At 51.3% G+C, this 19,584-nt stretch overlaps 1 protein-coding gene across 1 annotated transcript in view; it reads left to right on the top strand.

Moving 5' to 3' along the window:
• Positions 1 to 16,826, top strand: part of ABO (ABO, alpha 1-3-N-acetylgalactosaminyltransferase and alpha 1-3-galactosyltransferase) — a 55,070-nt gene extending 38,244 nt beyond the window's left edge. The window contains exons 3-8 of the mRNA XM_068970686.1: positions 4,875 to 4,922; positions 5,889 to 5,939; positions 7,308 to 7,355; positions 8,129 to 8,164; positions 12,182 to 12,310; positions 16,080 to 16,826. Of these exons, the coding sequence (XP_068826787.1) occupies positions 4,875 to 4,922; positions 5,889 to 5,939; positions 7,308 to 7,355; positions 8,129 to 8,164; positions 12,182 to 12,310; positions 16,080 to 16,770 (1,003 nt within the window). The 3' untranslated portion in view covers positions 16,771 to 16,826. The remainder of the gene's footprint in view (positions 1 to 4,874; positions 4,923 to 5,888; positions 5,940 to 7,307; positions 7,356 to 8,128; positions 8,165 to 12,181; positions 12,311 to 16,079) is intronic.
• The last annotated feature ends 2,758 nt before the right edge of the window (positions 16,827 to 19,584 follow it).

Consider the following 19,584-nt stretch of genomic DNA (forward strand, 5'->3'; position numbering starts at 1 on the left):
TTGAGGAGAATGCATGATGGGCGTTCTGGACTCTCCACAGCCTGTAAGATAACCATGATTGCTGCTGTTTAGTTACTCGGTCGTGTCCACTGCTTTTGTGACCCCGTGGACTGTAGCCCACAAGGCTCCCCAGTCCATGGGCTTTCCCACACAAGAATACTGGAGTGGGTTGCCATTCCCTTCTCCAGGGGATCTTCCTGACCCAGGGATCGAACCCGAGTCTCCTGCCCTGGCAGGCGGATTCTTTACCACTGAGCCACCAGGAAAGCCCAAGACAGGCATTACTATTCCCATTTTATACCCCAAGGAGGAGGCTCCAGAGGTTAAGGAATGAGACCAAGGTCATAAGGTAGGAAGTGGCGAGGCCAGGGTTCCAGCCCGTCCACCAGACTCCAAACCCAGGTTGCCAGGTCCCTCAGGGAAGGTGTCCTCTGGGATGAGCATCGAGTCTCAGGGCTGATGGCGTAGGGATGGCAGGCTTTGGAAAGTGGAGCGCGCGTGCAGTGGGACAGGCCCGCACGTTCACCTCCATGAGTGTTTCCTGAGCACCTGTTTTGAGCCTGGTGGTTTGGAGGGCACCAGGATGCCCTTGTCCATGGGACGGCTCCCGGTTCTGAAGGATGTCAGGTCTGTTAGGAGTAGACAGGTGCCAGACAGTTACAGCCGACCGGCTGTCACAGGAGTGGGCACAGAATGTCCTGGCGCTCCTGGGAGGGATGCCACCCCTCCTCGATCTGCCAGCACTGGACTTACTGGGGCTACCTGGAGCAAGTCTTGTCTGAACAACAAACCGAGCTCATCACATACACATCTGGTGCAGGGTCGGGAAGTGTGCGACTTTCCTTGCGTGGGGGCTGTTGGCAGGCACAGGGCCCCTCCTGAATTGCTGTGCCACTCCCCTGGGCACCCATCTCCATCTCAGAGCCGCCTCTGCCATGCTGTCGGTCTTGGGGCCACGCTGGTCCCGCAGCGTGACTGGCAGGTGACCAAGCCTCCTCTGATCTTCCCCAGCAGGAGCGCTCAGTTCTCTGCAAGCAGCCTGTCCGCATATTTGATCCTTAGAACAAGTGCTCAGTTCAGCGGCTCAGTTGTGTCTGACTCTCTGCGACTTTATGAACCACAGCACACCAGGCGTCCCTGTCCATCACCAACTACCGAGTCCACCCAAACCCATGTCCCTCGAGTCGGTGATGCCATTCAACCATCTCATCCTCTGTCGCCCCCTTCTCCTTCTGCCTTCAATATTTCCCAACATCAGGGTCTTTTCACCTGAGTCAGCTCTTCACATCAGGTGGCCAAAGTATTGGAGTTTCAGCTTCAACATCAGTCCTTCCAAGGAACACCCAGGACTGATCTCCTTTAGGAGGGACTGGTTGGATCCTTACAGTCCAAGGGACTCTCAAGAGGCTTCTCCAACACCACAGTTCAAAAGCATCAATTCTTCAGCGCTCAGCTTTCTTTATAGTCCAGCTCTCACATCCATACATGACTACTGGAAAAATCATAGCTTTGACTAGGCAGATCTTTGTTAACAAAGTAATGTCTCTGTTTTTTAATATGCTGTCTAGGTTGCTCATAACTTTTTCCAAGGAGTAAGTGTCTTTTAATTTCATGGCTGCACTCACCATCTGCAGTGATTTTGGAGCCCCCCAAAATAAAGCCAGTCACTGTTTCCACTGTTTCCCCATCCAGAACACGTGCTGGAATTGCATAAAGATATTCTTCCTGATAACACAAGGACCCCAGGGAGCCCTGAGAGGGTGTGGCACATTCTGGGTCGTGCCTTCAGGAGTTTGGAGACACGGTGGCCATGTCTTGCAGCTTCCCGCTGTGACTCAGCTCTGAAACTGCTCATCCCCTCTGGACTCCCCCTATTTCCAAACAGTGCCCAGGTCTGGCGGCCTGTTGAGTCTGGGGTTCTGACCTCTCTTCTCTTTTGTTGTTTTTGGCCAAACTGCGCAGCACACAGGATCTTATTTCCCCAACAAGGGATTGAGCTCAAGCCCCTTTAGCGGAAGCTCCGAGTCCTAACCGCTGGAGTGCTCTTCTTTATCTAATGCAGCCTTTTTGGATTCTCCCTCTGGCAGCCTCCTCTTCTATATGATTCCTGTTTCTGTTCAGTCCTGTCTGACTCTTGGTGACCCCATGGACTGTAGCCTGCCCGGCTCCTCTGTCCATGGGATTTCCCAGGCAAGAGTACAGGAGTAGGGTGCCATTTCCTCCTCCAGGGGAGGGGTCACACCCAAGTCTGCTGGGCCTCCTGCATTGCAAGTGAATTCATGCTGAGTCATCGGAGAAGCTAATCTTGTGTTTAGATTTCATTTCATCTTCTCCCCACACCCTCATTTTTGTCAGGTTTTATCTTGTCTTTTTTTTTTTTTAAAGAAAAAACAAACCTGATAAATATTGACATCCAAAAGAGTCATCTTGAACTGTGGTGTGGAGAAGACTCCTGAGAGTCCCTTGGACTGCAAGGAGATCCAACCAGTCCATCCTAAAAGAAATCAGTCCTGAATATTCATTGGAAGGACTGATGCTGAAACTGAAACTCCAATACTTTGGCCACCTGATGTGAAGAACTAACTCACTAGAAAAGACCCTGATGCTGGGAAAGATTGAAGGCAGGAGGAGAAGGGGCCGACAGAGGATGAGAAGGTTGGATGGCATCACCGACTCAATGGACATGAGTTTGAGTAAACTCCGGGAGTTGGTGATGGACAGGGAGGCCTGGCGTTCTGCAGTCCATGGGGTCACAAAGGGTCGGACACAGCTGAGCGCCTGCACTGATGCTGCCTGACTGAAGAGCCGTCCGGCTTCTGAAATACGTTTTCTTCTAGAGCAAAGTTTTTAAAAGACTGGACTTTGCCTCAGAGATTCCTTTCATAATTTTTTATGGCCGTAGAATTTTTACATTTTTTGCTTGCATATAACTTAAAATTCCATCCTGGTTTGAATATGAACACTTTCCAGCAAGCTTCAAAAGCTCCCAGGGACGTCCCTGGCACTCCAGTGCTTAAGACTCCATACTTCCAGTACAAGGGGCGCAGGTTCAAGCCCTGGTTACGGAACTAAGATCCCCACATGCTGTGTGGCGCTCTATGTGGCAGGGTTGCTGTAAAACAGAGAAGAGGCTGGCTCTCAACTTTAGAGTGTACACAGACCACTTAGGGAACCTGTTAAAAATGGAGATTGCCACACATACACATCCCCTCCGCACACACACACCCCTCCTAACTTGCTCAGGTCTGGATTCAGGAAGTCTGGATTTGCCTCTGAAAACAATTCCCCAGATGATTCTGATGCTGGGATCCCCTAGCCACAGAGAGCAAGGCCATGAGCAAGCTATTACAAGCTAATACTTACAAGCTATTCAGTTCAGTTCAGTCACTCAGTCGCATCCAACTCTTTGCGACCCCATGGACTGCAGCACTCCAGGCTTCCCTGTCCATCACCAACTCCTGGAGCTTGCTCAAACTTAAGTCTGTCGAGTCAGTGATGTCATCCAACTGTTATGCCCAGTGTCTGAGTCCCCAAAACTGAGAGAATAAGAAGTCCACAGCAATGCAAAAGCATAAAGGGGTTTATTGCTAGCTCGAGCTAGGGCTCAGGTCTCATCCAGCACAGTGGAATCTTGACGAGAGCCCTGAGCTCTGAATCACAGCTGCTTATATACAGGCAGTCTTTTGTTTCAGCAATAGTGTAGTTGGTGTGTGGTGATTGACTCAACCTTGGGTCATCGTGGTGATTGACCTAACCTTGGCATCATCAGGGGGGACCTTGGTGTCATCGGGGACCTTGGTGTTATTGGGGACCTTGGCATCATTGGGGGGACCTTGGTGGGGCTTCCCAGAATTATGACTCATGCTTACAAGAACCTGAGGCTTAGGCCTAGTGTGGCCTGTCGAGCCTGCCATGGCTCAGGTCAGGTCCCAACACCAACCATCTCATCCTGTCATCCCCTTCTCCTCCCGCCTTCAATCTTTTCCAGCATCAGGGTCTTTTCCAGTGAGTCAGTTCTTTGCATCAGGTGGCCAAAGTATTGGAGCTTCAGCTTCAGCATCATTCCTTCCTAAGAATATTCAGGACTGATTTCCTTCGGATGGACTGGTTTGGTCTCCTTCCAGTCCAAGGGACTCTCAGAATTCTTCTCCATTACCACAGTTAAAAAGCATCCATTCTTCAGCACTTGGCTTTCTTTACGGTCCAACTCTCAAATCCATACACGACTACTTGAAAAAACCATAGCTTTGACTGGACGGACCTTTGTTGGCAAAGTACTGTCTCTGCTTTTGAATATGGTGTCTAGGTTTGTCATAGCTTTTCTTCCAGGGAGCAAGGGTCTTTTAATTTCATGGCTGCAGTCACCAACTGCAGTGATTTTGGAGCCTAAGAAAATAAAATCTCTCACTATTTCCATTGTTTCCCCCATCAACTTGCCATGAAGCGATGGGGCCGGATGCTATGATCTTCGTTTTATGAATGTTGAGTTTTAAGCCAGCTTTTTCATTCTCCTCTTTCATCAAGAGGCTCTCTAGTTCTTCTCTTTCTGCCATAAGGGTGGTGTCATCTGCATATCTGAGGTTGTTGATATTTCTCAAGTTATTAGTTGGGGTGATGACATGGGGTTAAAGTAGGGTGGAATGGGGGAAGGGGGGATTAGGGCACCGCCTGGGGGATCTGCCTGTGCACGCCATTCTCTCCTTCCACCCACGTGAGATGTCCCACTGGCTCCACTCGGGCCTCACACCTATTTTCTCAGGAGCCAGAGACCAAATGGTCAGAATGCTGTGTTGAAGTGTCAGCCTCACAACCACAGCCTGTCCGCTCTCCTCTGTCTGGTGATGACTCAACTCTACACTCTTTTGTCCCCCCAGCAACGTGTTCAACCTGATCCCCAGAAGACAGACAGAAGAGTCTCAAAGGTAATGGATGGGTCTTTGGAGTCAAGGTGGTTCCTTCTAGAAAGATCTATAACAGAAATAAAAATAGAATGTGCAGTGAATTGGAGGTCCTTATAATGAAAGAGGCACTCAGTTCCCGGCTGATTCCGAGTTCCTCTCCCTACCATGTTTTCGCAAACCTAAAACACTACAAAGACATAATCCTGTTTTCTGGTGGAGAGAACCCCTTCATGGCTGGCAGCAGCTCCAGGCCCAGGTTTGGGGACGAGCAGTGACCAGTGTTCAGTTCAGTCGCTCAGTCGTGTCCAACGCTTTGCAACCCCATGAACCGCAGCATGCCAGGCCTCCCTGTCCATCACCAACTGCCGGAATCTACCCAAACCCATGTCCATTGAGTGGGTAATGCCATCCAACCATCTCATCCTCTGTCATCCCCTTGTCCGCCTGCCCCCAATCCCTCCCAGCATCAGGGTCTTTTCACATCAGCTGGCCAAAGTATTGGAGCTCCAGCTTCAGCATCAGTCCTTCCAATGAACACCCAGGACTGATCTCCTTTAGAATGGACTGGTTGGATCTCCTTGCAGTCTGAGGGACTCTCAAGAGTCTTCTCCAACACCACAGTTCAAAAGCATCAATTCTTCAGCGCTCAGCTTTCTTTATAGTCCAGTGATCAGTGTTGATTCCATGTAAGGCCATCCCCAGTAGCCAGTCCGTGACAGGGCGCCCTCTGACCCCATTAGCACCCAGATGGGAAAAGGCTCATTTTCCCTCCCAGAGCTAATTCTTCCGCGATCGTCAGTCTCTGGCTGACCGACAACAGATAAGCTGAGCACTCCTGACCAGCCTCCTGCAATAGCCCGCAAGGCAGGACCTCCAAGTCAAGTCCAGCCCAGCTCCCTCCTCTGTTCAGGCCTTAGGGCCCAGCAAATCCTTGCTGGGTAGAAGGGTGGATGAATGGGTTGAGCTGACCGGGCTTTTCTGTCTCAGCAGCCTTGAGGCCCACCACCTGCAGGGCCAACGGGAGAGCCTGCCTTTGAGGTAATGACTTTCACCTCTTCCTTTTTATCCACAAAAGTTGGCATTCCCGAGCCTTGGCAGCAGCTGGAGAGACTTTGCTTGGTCTTCGGGACTGGAACAGCCGGGCCCCTCCCCTCCAAGTTTCATCGGTGGGGAGGGGACAGGCCGGGGGGAAGGGGCGGGGCTGGTGAGGGGCGGGGCTGGTGAGGAGGGCAGGGCTGGTAAGAAGGGGCGGGGCTGATGAGGGGATAGGCAGACGGAGAGGGGCGGGGTTTGTGGGGAGGGCGGGGCTGGCAAGGAGGGGCAGGACTGGTGGGAAGGGACGGGGCTGATGGAGAGGGCGGGGCTGGTGAGGGGATAGGCAGACGGAGAGGGGCGGGGTTTGTGGGGAGGGCGGGGCTGGCAGGGAGGGGCAGGACTGGTGGGAAGGGACGGGGCTGATGGAGAGGGCGGGGCTGGTGAGGGGATAGGCAGACGGAGAGGGGCGGGGTTTGTGGGGAGGGCGGGGCTGGCAGGGAGGGGCAGGACTGGTGGGAAGGGACGGGGCTGATGGGGAGGGCGGGGCTGGTGAGGAGGGGCAGAGCTGGTGAGGAGGGACTGGTGTGAGGGGCGGGGCTGATGGAAAGGGTCGGGGTTGCTGGAGAGGGACTGGGTTGGTGGGGAGGGGCGGGGCTGGCGGAGAGGGGCGGGTTGGGGAGGGTGGGGCTGGTGGTAAGGGCCGGGGTTGCTGGAGAGGGACTGGGCCGGTGGAGAGGGCGGGGCTGGTGAAGAGGGCGGGGCCGGTAGAGAGGGGCGGAGCTGGTGGAAAGGGGCGGGGCTGGCAGGGAGGGCCGGGCTGTGGGAAGGGGATGGAAGCCTAGCCTTTGCCTGGTTAGCGCCCTCCCCTCTTGAAGGGGCGCTTAGTTATCAAGGCAGTCCTTTTTCCGGAAGTGACTGGGAGCCTGTTCCCTCTGCAGCCAGGGTGAAAATGGCGTGGTTCTGCAGCGGTTGCTGCTGGAGAAGAAGGAGTCCAGGTAGGGCGGCAGCGGGGCTCCCAGGGCTGACGGGGCCGTCGCCAGAGCTTCCCTTCGGATCGCAGGGCCGACCTGGGGGCCCGTGGCTCCCCACCCCCCCCGGAGCGGGGCTCTCCCCAGGCTGGTTTGTCACCATCTGGCGTGGCATCGCTTCGGGCAGACTCAGGCACCCAGACACCGCCATCGTGTCCAAGGTGTCTTCGCTCTGCTCCCCGCCCCCGGTCCCCTCACCTGCCCACACGGCCGAGCTCCGCAGCCATGCGGGGCCCTCCTCAGTAGGGGCTGCGACGTGATGGCCCTCAGAAGCCTGGCCGGGCTGCACAGCAGTGCTTCTCCCAGCGCCGTCAGCTCTGAGCGCTCTGTTTTCCTCCCTCAGTGAAGGTGACGGCCACCTGGACACCTGCAGGATACCCGAGGTACCCAGGTACTGTAGACCACGTCTTTGGGCGGTGTCTGGGCAAGTCAACTTGCTGTCTCCCCGCTCCACTGTCCCCCTCACATCCCCTTTGAGTCTAATTGTGAGATTTATCAGGAGGGAAGGAGCAAGGGAAGCTGGGAGGAGGCTAACGAGGGGCAGAAGAGAATGGGAGCGGGGAGCGGGCGTCAGATGGTGGGGTCACAGATGAGCCCCCCGTGACCTCGGCCTCCTGGCTGTCCCAGCTCAGCGGTCTTACCCAGGGTAGACTAGCTGTAGCTTCTAAGCCCTCAGCTCTGTTGAAAACTGACAGGGTTGCCAGGGAGGGTATGGAGGGTGAAGGAGCCAGCAGGAGAGCGGAGGGGGGCGGTGAGGTGGCTCCAGACGGGATGCAGCCGGTGGACGGGTGGGAGAGGCCTCCCCTGTGCTTCCCACTCCTGAATAAAGCAGGACACCAAGACCTTCCTCATAACGAGTTAGACCGCAGGAGAGTCTCTAACCTCAGCTGAGCATTAGACGGGGAAGAGCCTCCTAGCCCATTCTCACATTTCCACCCCATCAGTTTATCTGCCTGTTTATCCCTAGGGATGCCCCTGACACCCCTTGGCTGGGGGAGGGGTGGGAGGTGGCTGGATGAAGGAAGATGGGAGGATGGAAGGAAGGAAGCCCCTGTGGCTGAGTGCCGCCTCCTGGCAGAGCTGCCCACTGAACCAGGAAAAGGCCCCTGGCAGCTCTGGCGTTGGTGATGTGAGTGTCTGCTCACACGCACGTCTTGTCCGCAGGTTGCTTTACCCCAAGGCTCAGCTGCTCAAGCCCTCGTAAGTAGACAGAGTTTCTGCCGTGACTGCGACCGGTGGGTTCCCTGCCACCGCCTACCTTATGGTTGCCTTTCTCTCACTTCACTCCCTGGTTCCAGTCTTTCCTTTGCCCTTTTCCTTTCCTTTCTGTCTGTGCTATGGGAGGCTGGGCTAATTTTCAGTGGGTTTGGTACACATTGAAGGACCGATGGAAGGTGCCTCTAATTTGTGGTCACCAGGAGCTGTGCAGAGGTCCACACCAGGCATGGAATCTTCTCTTGTTTCTTCTTGGGGAAGGAAGTTGGGGTCTGGGTTGGGTTATCCCTGAGGCCTTTCCATGAGCATCAGTGTCTGAGGGCTGATAGTTCCAGCTTGCCTTCACATACAAGTGTCTGTCTCCTAATCCGGGCCTCCTTGCCTGTGCCCACACATCCTGCTTCCACTGCCCAAGAGAGTGCCAGCAGCCTGTCACCGAGGCACTAGATCCCCGAGCTTTGGGATAGGAAGTTGCCCAGAGACCCGCTTTCATCAGCCCTGTTTTATGGGCAAGGAAACTGAGGCTCAGAGAAGTGAAGGAGGTTGCTTGAGGCCCCTCTGCCGGAGTCCAGCTCCAGCAGCCAGGCATTCAACCTGAAGGGGTGAGCGGTTTTGGCGAGAAACTGAGGCAGCCTCTCATTTTTCTTGGACTGCCTGTTTATTTCAAGCTTATGATTTTCTTTTATACTTTTACAAAAGCATTAGGTCAGAGATTTGATATTTTTAGTTCCCATTGACCCAGATTTATTTTTCTCAAAAAATCATTGTTGCCCCTCAAAAGGAGTTCCTTCCTCAGCGATTCTCTTATCTACTTCTTCTCACGTGTCCTTGTGAATACGCTGTAACTCATGCTAATGTCTGGGCTGCACACCACATTCCTCAGTTTAGTTCTTATCTTTCTAAGTCCTGTTTGCCACTAGTATCCTAAGCTCACTATTTCTTAGAAAGGGCTTCTAGCTAATAATATCTCTAAAGTCCCTAATTTCTATAAGCTATAGTAGAATATGCTAACATTATAGCAATCCTTAAATCTTTAGCTTCTAACTATTTTAATTATTCCTAAGCCCTAAATTCAACAAACTCCTGTGCCATAAACACTTTTCTCACAAATGGACTTCAGATAGCAATCCCTCCCATAGCCTCAAGCTGCGGCCTGCGTGCTCACCCTGGAACAATCTTTTGTAAAAGTCCTTGAACAAATGTCAGTGATTAACTTTATGAATTATTCTTTGAGCACAGCTGCAGAAGGCTTTATGCCTTCTCATGCTCCTCTCAAAAACAATAAGCACCTTAATATTCTCTTCAGTCAACTCAGCCGAAGAAAGGAAAAAACAAGTCAGAATCACAAAGCCTAACTCCTTCATTCCAGGTCTGTGCCTATGGAACAAAGGGAGGGGGTTTAGGGCCGTGCCTCCATTTTGTCAGTAATGCCTAACGCGGCTCCCGACACCCCTCGGCTGGAGAGGGACAGGTCAGGATGCAAGCTGAGTGGCCTCTGTCACATCCTGCCACGTCCCTGCCAGGGGACCTGGAGGCGCTCACTGTCATTTCTGAAACCCACATACACACCTCCTTGAACTTCCAGAGCCGCCAGCCACGTGTGGCCTTGAATGCTTGAGACAGGACTGCTCCAGGATGAGCTGGGCTGTCAGCGTGAGGTGCCCAGTGGGCTCCAAACACTCAGTCCATGGAAAGTGTGCTAGGAGTGGGGATTAACCTAGGCACACCACTGTATATAAAGCAGGTGAACAGCAGGACCCACTGAAGAGCCCAGGGGCTCTACTCAATATCTTGTCATGTCCTATATGGGAAAAGAACATGGAAAAGAATATACAGGCATGGAGGTATACCTGCACCACTTTGCTGTACACTTGAAACTAACGCAGCATCGTCAATTAACTATACTTCAATCAATACATCAATTACGTACTGAAATGATACTATTCTGGATATGTTGGGTTGCACAAAGTCTATCATATGAACAGTCATTTTGCCTGGTTCCTTTTACTTTTCTGTGACTCCCAGACAGTTTTTAGTGGCATACATTTCCGGGGGTCAGCACACATCTGGAGGGGCAGGTTGGCATGAGCTTTTTTTGTGGATCCTGGCAGGGTGATGAACGAGAGAACACTCGTGAAATAAGAGTCAGGGGAAGGTGAAAGGGGTCCTTGCCGGCTGGAGAACGGAGAAGGGGCAGAGACCACAGGACACGAAGAGCCCCTGCGAGGGGAGGGGGCTTGAAACTCAGCTCTGTCTCTGAAAGAAAACCTTGTTCTGTCTACTCACAGCAAGCGTGGGGGTTACCCACCCAGGTGATTCTGACGCTCCCTGCAGTCTGCACAGACGCCGCAGGTGGACGGACGGTCAGCCTCGCAGCCTGCCCCCACTCAGACCCTTGTCGCATGTTCCAGATTGTCAGCTGAGCTTTTGACCGACGGGCTATAAATCATTTCTCACCACCCGCTCCTTGGGTTGGATGGTTTGCTGGGATGCTCCCAGAACTCAAGGAGACTTTACTTACTAGATTCTTGCCTTGTCATAAAGCATGCAGCCCAGAGACAGTCGGATGAAGAGGTAAATAAGGCCGAATGGGGGAGGGACGGGCGCCCAAGCCCTCCCCGGAGCACCCCTCCCCCAGCCCCTTCCTGCATCCACCAACCTGGAAGCACTCTGAACTCCACAGTTAAGGGCTATTTATGGAGGCTTCATCTCACTGGCGTGATTGATTGTTAACTTGACCTCCAGTCCCTCTCTCTTCCCAGGAGGAAGGGATTATCAGTTCAGTGCAGTGCGGTCGCTCAGTCGTGTCCAGCTCTTTGCGACCCCATGGACTGCAGCATGCCAGGCCTTCCTGTCCACCGCTAACTCCCGGAGTTTACTCAAACTCACGTCCATCGAGTTGGTGATGCCATCCAACCATCTCATCCTCTGTCATCTCCTTCGCCTTCCGCCTTCACTCTTTCTCAGCCTCAGAGTCTTTTCCAGTGAGTCAGTTCTTTGCATCAGGTGGCCAAAGTATTGGAGTTTCAGCTTCAACATCAGTCCTTCCAATGAATATTCAGAACTGATTTCCTTTAGGATGGACTAGTTGGATCTCCTTGCAGTCCAAGGGACTCTCAAGAGTCTTCTCCAACACCACAGTTCAAAGGCATCATTTCTTTAGTGCTCAGCTTTCTTTATAGTCCAACTCTCACATCCATGCATGACCACAGGAAGAACCAGAGCCTTGACTAGATGGACCTCTGTTGGCAAAGTAATGTCCCTGCTTTTGAATATGCTGTCTGGGTCGGTCATAACTTTCCTTCCAAGGAGTAAGCATCTTTTAATTTCATGGCTGCAGTCACCATCTGCAGTGATTTTGGAGCCCCCCCAAAATAAAGTCTGTCACTGTTTCCACTGTTTCTCCATCTATTTGCTGTGAAGTGATGGGACCAGATGCCGTGATCTTTGTTTTCTGAATGTTTAGCTTAGGAAGGGATGTGAGGCACAAGGTTCTAAGTTCCAAGCTTATAATCCTGGCTTGGTCTTTCTGGTGACCAGCCCCTATCCTGAACTACCCCAAAGCCCACCAGGAGTCGTCTCATCAGAACAAAAGATGCTCCTACAATCCAGGACCTCCCAAGGGTCCTAGAAGCCTAGTGCCAGGTAAAGGGAGGGCTGTGGCAGAGACCAAATGTCTATTTCTTGTTATGGCAAAGTTCCCATGTGCTGAGAGAGGGCTTAGTGCTTGCCCTCCCTTGAGACTGTGCTCCTCCTGGAAACGGGGCCTCACAAAAGGATGTCTCGGGGCCTAGCGCATGGCTGGTGCTCAGGAGGTGTGCTGAGTTAGGGCAGTGAAGGGATGGGAATGTTGGGTCCTCAGTGCTGAGCTTATGCTGCCAAAAGCACTGGGTTGGGAGTCCGGAGTCCTGTCTGCTCCTACCTCTGCAGCTTTGGACAAATCCTTCTCTCTGGCCCACACCCCTGTGACCTGCTCTCACGTGCTGTGAGTCTTCTCCCCAGGAGAGTCGACGTGCTGGTCATGACCCCCTGGTTTGCTCCCATCATCTGGGACGGGACCTTCAACTCTGCCATCTTGGATGCGCAATTCAGAGACACCGCCATTGGGCTGACCGTGTTCGCCATCAAAAAGTAAGTGACGGAAGCTCACCCAGGGTGAGCCAGGGAGCCGGCCTGAGCTGCTGGGCAGCACTCCGCTCTGTTTTCCGGGACAGGGTGCTCAGCTCACAGGGTGGGTGAGCGTGCAGAGGCAGCAGTGACTTTGGGTGTAGGTGAGCGTGGGCTGGGTTGTGCAGGGGCCACTGGGCAGTCATATATATGTGTATATGTGTGTGTGTGCGCCGTGATAGCACGCAGCGACATGCGTGCGTGTGAGCTACCTCACTTCAGTGGCGTCCAGCTGTTCCTGACCCTCTGGACGGTAGCCCCCCAGGCTGCTCTGTCCATGGGATTCTCCAGGCAAGGACACTGGAGTGGGTTGCCATTTCCTCCTCCAGGGGATCTTCCTGACCCACGGATCAAGCCCCTGTCCCTTATTTCTCCTGCATCGGCAGGCAGGTTCTTTACCACTAGCGTCATCTGGGAACCCCTGCTCAAAATAGCAGTCCCACAGCTGAGAGGCATCACCCCAGAGGTTACTGTCCACCTTTTAGAGACGGGCAGCTCACTTCACCATTTCCAGTACCAGCCACTGTGCCAGGAGGTTAACCGCACCACAGCCCAGACGCTGGTGCTCCGTTACCCCAGTCTGTCACCCTGGGGGGCCAACTGTTTGCAGTGACCTTCTCCCCGCTTGCAGGTCACCTTTTCACTCTGTGGATCGTTTCTCTTGCTGTGCAGAAGCTTTTCAGTTTGATGTAGCGGCGTGCGTTTATTTTCTGTTACGTGTGGTTTAGGTGTCATGCCCAATAAGTCACTGCAAAGATCAACGTGCAAGAGCTCCCCACTGTTTTCAAATAAGTATCTTATGGTCTCGGTCTTACACGTCACTTCAATCCATTTCAAGTTCATCTTTCTGAGCATGTAAGACGGAGGGCTGTTTTCCTTTTTCTGTGTGCCAATATTCAATTTTCCCACGTGCTGCGGCTAAGAGCCAGCATGAGGTGGTGAATATCCTGACTGCTGCCTCTAAGACCTTGAGCGACCATATACATACATATTTTAAAAAAGAAGACTGTGTGAGTGTAAAAAAATATGTCAGATGGCAAATATGAGCTCTAAAAACTAACTAAGTTTGGGCAAGGGGATAGAGAGTAATCTGTTTTCATGTTTATTTGCTCCTTTTTATTTATTTTTTACTTGAAGGATAATTGCTTTACAGAATTTTGTTGTTTTCTTTCAAACCTCAACACGAATCAGCCATAGGAATACATCTCTTCCCTCCCTTTTGAACCTCCTTCCCATCTCCCTCCCGTCCCACCCCTCTAGGCTGACACAGAGCCCCTGTTTGACTTTCCTGAGACATAGAGCAAATTCCCGTTGGCTCTCTATTTTCCATATGGTAATGTAAGTTTCCACGTTACTCTCTCCGTACATCTCACCCTCTCCCCTTGTCCATAAGTCTATTCCCTGTCTGTTTCTCCACTGCTGTCCTGTAAATAAAGTCTTCAGCACCATTTTTCTAGATTCTGTATATATGCGTTAGAACACGATATTTATCTTTCTCTTTCTGACTTGCTTCACTCTGTATAATAGGCTCTAGGTTCCTCCACCTCATTAGAACTGACTCAGATGTGTTCCTCTTTGTGGCTGAGTCATATCCCATCCTTGTCCTGCTTATTGAGCTGTAATTGGCACGTGGTCAGATGGACACGTTCAAGTGCACAGCCTGCTGGGCTTTCACATCTGGTTGCGCTGGTGTAAGTGCCAGAAGCTCTGGGGCGTGTCCAGGCTGGGCATGAGTCAGAGGATGGGACGCCCCTCTAGGGTGAACACCGCAGGGGAAAGGTTCCAGGCAGAAGGTGCAGAGGCCTGGGGGCGGATGGATGGCGTGCGTCAGGAACATCAAGGAGCTGGCCGGCCCTGACGGAGGAGAGAGCAGACAAAGGCAGAGCAGATCTCGTAGGGCCTGGTGGACCGTTGCCCGATCTTGATTACTTTTTTTTTTTTTTAAGACAAGAAGCCATTTATTTTATTTTTTTTTAAAAGCCCAATGGCATTTTTTTTGAAAATATCTATTTGTTTGGCTGTGTCAGGTCCGAGTTGTGGCACACATGCTCCTTGCTTTGGTAGGTGGGCTCCAGAGTGCTCGGGCTGAGTGGCATGTGGAATCTTAGCTCTGCAGGCAGGGATCAAACCTGTGGGCCCTTCATTGGAAGGAGGATTTCTGCCCACTGGACCACCAGGGAAGTCCCAGAAGCCACTTATTCTATACCCAGCAGTCGGAAGCTCTTGGCCCCCCAGCCCTGGGTCGCCTCCCCTCCGCACTCTCCCCACTGGTGAGCACCAGCCTGTTGTGTGTATCTGTGAGTCTGTCTCTTGCCTTAGATTCATTTGTTTGCTTTATTTACACTGAACACCACAGGGAATGTTGTTGTTGTTCGGTTGCTAAGTCTTGCCCGACTCTTTGTGACCCCATGGACTGCAGCACACCAGGCTTCCCTGTCCTTCACTGTCTCCTAGAGCTTGCTCAAACTCACGTCCATCGAGTCAGTGATGCCATCCAACCATCTCATCCTCGGTCGTCCCCTTCTCCTCCTGCCTTCAGTCTTTCCCAGCATCAGGGTCTTTTCCAGTGAGTCAGCTCTTCGTATCAGGTGGCCAAAGTATTGGAGCTTCAGCTTCAGTCCTTCCAATGAACATTCAGAGTTGATTTCCTTTAGGATTGATTGGTTTGATCTCCTTGGGGCCCAAGGAGCCCAAAGACTCTCAAGAATCTTCTCCAACACCACAATTCAAAAGCATCAGTTCTTCGGTGCTGAGCCTTCTTAATGATCCAATTTTATAGCCAATATTTTACAATACCTTTAAAAGGAGTATAATCTATATAAATTTGGGATGACTATTTTGTACTCCTGAAACTAATATAATATTGTAAATCAACTATACCTCAATTAAAAAAAAGACAAGAAGCCATTGGATGGTCCTGAGCTGGGAGACAGCCATCATTTGGATACTATCAATCATTTGAATTTTTGCCAAACTTATGGATTAATCAAATATCTTATGGTTGGGAACATTTGCTCAACACCAAATAATCTGAACCCCTCCTCTCACTAGCCAGTCAGGGTCTGTTACTGTAATGCTTAGCTAGTGGAATGGCGATGGTTTTGTTTCTGATTTTTAATTTTGGTAAAAGGCATGTAGGGCTTTCCCAGCGATGCACTGGCAGAGAATCCGCTTATCAATGCAGGAGCCTTGAGGACTCGAGTTCGATCCCTGCATTGGGAAGATCCCTTGGAGGAGGAAATGGCAACCCACTCCAGTATTCTCACCTGGAAAATTCCATGGACAGAGAAGCCTGGTGGGCTACAGTCCATGGGGTCGAAAAGAGTCATGGCACCACTGAACACACACAACTCACAAAATGCACATAATATAAGATTTACCAGCTTAACTATTTTTAAGTGTACACTTCAGCACACATTACAGTGTACACACTGAAGATGTGGTACCACCGCCAGAACGGTTCTCATCTTGCAAAACTAAAATTTCTGGGCCGATTAAACACTCGCTGCTGGTTCCCCACTCCCTCAGTGTCTGGCAACCACCCTTCTATTTCTGTGTCTAAGGCACCTCATCCACGAATCATACAGTACTTGACTTTTTGTGGTTGGCTTATTTCACTTCGCATAACATCCTCAAAGTATGGCTAAGGTTTCACAAACTGTTTTTGCCCAAGGGGACTCTTCTGCCGGCTGTTTGATTCTAACACCCACCCTCTCCTTCCTGTTGGATTTAGATACGTGGTCTTCCTGCGGCTCTTCCTGGAGACGGCGGAGAAGTACTTCATGGTGGGACACAAGGTCACCTACTACGTCTTCACCGACCGGCCGGCGGATGTGCCCCAGATCGCCCTCCGGGCCCGGAGGCAGGTGGTGGTCCTCCACGTCGGGAGCTACAGACGCTGGCAGGACATTTCCATGCATCGGATGGAGATGATCAGCAACTTCTCGCGGCAGCGCTTCCTCCACGAGGTGGACTACCTGGTGTGCCTGGACGTGGACATGAAGTTCAGCGACCACGTGGGCGTGGAGATCCTGGCGCCGCTCTTCGGGACCCTGCACCCTGGGTTCTACGCCGCCGACCGCCAGTCCTTCACCTATGAGCGCCGGCCCTTGTCTCGAGCCTACATCCCGAGAGACGAGGGTGATTTCTACTACGCGGGAGGCTTTTTTGGGGGGTCGGTCCCTGAGGTTTACCGGCTCACCACGGCCTGTCACCAGGCCATGACGGCCGACCAGGCCCAGGGCATCGAGGCCGTGTGGCACGACGAGAGCCACCTGAACCGGTACCTGCTGTCGCACAAGCCCAGCAAGGTGCTGTCCCCCGAGTACCTGTGGGACGAGCGGATGCTGCAGAGGCCGCCCTTACTCCGGAAGCTGCGCTACGTGGCCGTGCCCAAGAACCACGGAGAGATTCGGAACCGATGAGAACGTACTTGCCAAGAAAGTCCGTGGGTGTCAGACCGCAGCACATGTCAGTGGTCTGCCCCCTTGGTGAGGGATTGGCCAAAGGCTTGATGGAACCACTGAGGACGTGCTTTTTAAGGAAGTCCGTGGGACTCGGGTCGCACCTGGTGTCAGTGGTTCTACCGTCTCGATCAGGGATTAGCCGAAGGCTCGATGGCACGGGTGGAGCCATCGGCTTACATCGTCTTCTGCAGGGAACTCCACTGGGCAGACAGAGCCGGCCCTGCAGTCTTCATTCCCCTCTCATCCCGCCTCCTCTTTCAACGTGACTCGTCCTCCAAGGGCTTGACCAGATCCCCTTCCTGGGACGCTTTCTTTGGTTCTCTCTTCTTCCAGTCGTTGAAGGGAATTTCTCCTTCCTCTGACAAAACAACAACAGAAAGAACTGTATTTTCGTCAAGCGCTAAGGATATACCTTTGGCAGTGTCTGCCTTTCTGCCTACGTTACCCATTGGTCTTGCCCATTGTAATGAGATCCTGAGGGTGGAGATCAAGATGTCTTCATCTTTTTATTCATCAGCACATACCTCAGTGCCTGATGCCCAGGGACTTTCAAAACTGTTTGCATTTAAGTTTCAGGAAGGGACTTCCCTGGTACCCATCCAGTGGTTAAGAGGTTGCCTACCAATGCTGCGGACACAAGCTGGATCCCTGATCCCGAAGCTAAGATCCCACATGCTGTGGGGCCACGGCTACTGATCTGGCGTGCTAGAGCCAACAAGAGAGGCTACCTAAAGGAGTAGCCCCTACTTGCTACAACTAGAGAAACACCCAGAGATCACGCGCAGCCAGGAAGAGGCTGTGTGCCACAACGGAGACCCAGTGCAGTCAAAAATAAATCAACGAATTAAAAAAATAAAGTAAATTAATTTAAAAATCAAATTAAAAGTAAATGCATAAATTTAAGGAACTCTTTGTTTTGCAGTTTCTTTTTTTCCCCCAAAACTTTCTTTAAATTTTTTATTTTGTCTTGGGGAATAGCAGATTCACAACGTTGTAGTTTCAGATGAAAAGGAAGGGACTCGGGTACATACACACGTATCCGTTCTCCCCCAGACCCTCCTCCTCCCATCCAGGCTGCCACACAACACTGAGCAGGGCAACACTTTTTTTCCTTAACTAATTTTTTTGGGGAGGACGGTGCTGTACTTTGCTGCTTGCAAGATCTTGGCTCCCCATCAGGGCTTGCATCCAGTTCCTCGGCAGTGAAAGTTTGGAGTCCTAACTTCTGGGCCACCAGGGAATTCCCTACACGTCAGGGACTCCTGAAAGCTACTTTACCATGCGTGACGGGGGGAGGCCCAGCCTGGAAGCACCTCCGGCTTTGGTTTGCTTGTGTTGGCAGCTTGTTGCTTTGGGTGGTCTGTCATTTTCTTATTGATCTGCAGGTGTCTGTTAGTATTTTGGATGTTAGCACTTCTAGTAGACACATGTTAAAAATATGTTCTTCCAGTTTTTAGGTTGCCATTTCAACTCTTTTAATGTAGGTAAATTTTAGAAATCATCCCCTGCTTTGAAATCACCCAAATAGCCTTCTGGTTATTCTCTGAAAGCTTTTATGTTCTTGCCTCATCCTTAGGTCTTTGAAAGTGAAAGTCACTCAGTCCTGTCTGACTCTTTGCAACCCCATGATGGAATTCTTCAGGCCAGAATACTGGAGTGGGTAGCCTTTCCCTTCTCCAGGAGATCTTCTCAACCCAAGGATCAAACCCAGGTCTCCCGCATTGCAGGCAAACCCTTTACCAGCTGAGCCACCAGGGAGGACCTAAGATTAAAGACTTAGGGCCTAATCTCCTGGAATTGCCTTGTGTGTGATCTTAATGTAAGGGCCCATTTTAACTTTTCTTCCTCTGGGTAATCATTATCTGAACACCACTTATTGAAAATGTGTTTGAAAACTTATTGAAAAGCTCTCTTCCCTACTGACTTGCAGTGTCATTGGTCACAGGACATCGAGCGTCCGTATGTGTGTTTTGGGGGCGCTTGGTCTGCGTGCCGCTGGTCTGTCTGTCCCTATCATCTTAGTCACTCTAGGTTTATGCGTAGATGTTGGGCTCTGACCGGGCAAGTCTTCCCACCTGGTTTCTCAAGAATGTCTTGACTGCTCCTGACCTGTTGCATTTCCATCTAAATTTTAAACTCTTTTGTCAAATTGTACAAAGGAGCCTTCTGGGCTTTTTGAAAAATCAGAATTATGTTGACGATATCTGGCATCTTTTCAATAATTGGGATATCCCAAAGTAAGAACAAATCTCTCCGTTTATTTAGGTCTTCTTTACTATCTTTCAATAATTTCATAGGTTTCCCCATAAAGGTCTTCCAAATCTTTTTTTAAAGATTCAAAAATCTTTAAAGACTTCAAGGTTTTTAAAATCTGTTTTTCTCAACATTTTATTTTGAGAAATTTTAAGCACACAAAAAATGTAAGAAATTGTGCAGTGAATATTCACATCAGTTCAGTTCAGTTCAGTTCAGTTCAGTCACTCAGTCGTGTCCGACTCTTTGCGACCCCATGAATCGCAGCATGCCAGGCCTCCTTGTCTGCCACCAACTCCCTGAGTTCACTCAAACTCATGTCCATCGAGTTGGTGATGCCATCCAGCCATCTCATCCTCGGTTGTCCCCTTCTCCTTCTGCCCCCAATCCCTCCCAGCATCAGAGTCTTTTCCAATGAGTCAACTCTTCACATGAGGTGGCCAAAGTACTGGAGTTTCAGCTTTAGCATCATTTCTTCCAAAGAACACCCAGGACTGATCTCCTTTAGAATGGACTGGT

The sequence above is a fragment of the Capricornis sumatraensis genome, chromosome 1, assembly GCF_032405125.1.
Source record: "Capricornis sumatraensis isolate serow.1 chromosome 1, serow.2, whole genome shotgun sequence".
Taxonomy (NCBI): Eukaryota; Metazoa; Chordata; class Mammalia; order Artiodactyla; family Bovidae; genus Capricornis; species Capricornis sumatraensis.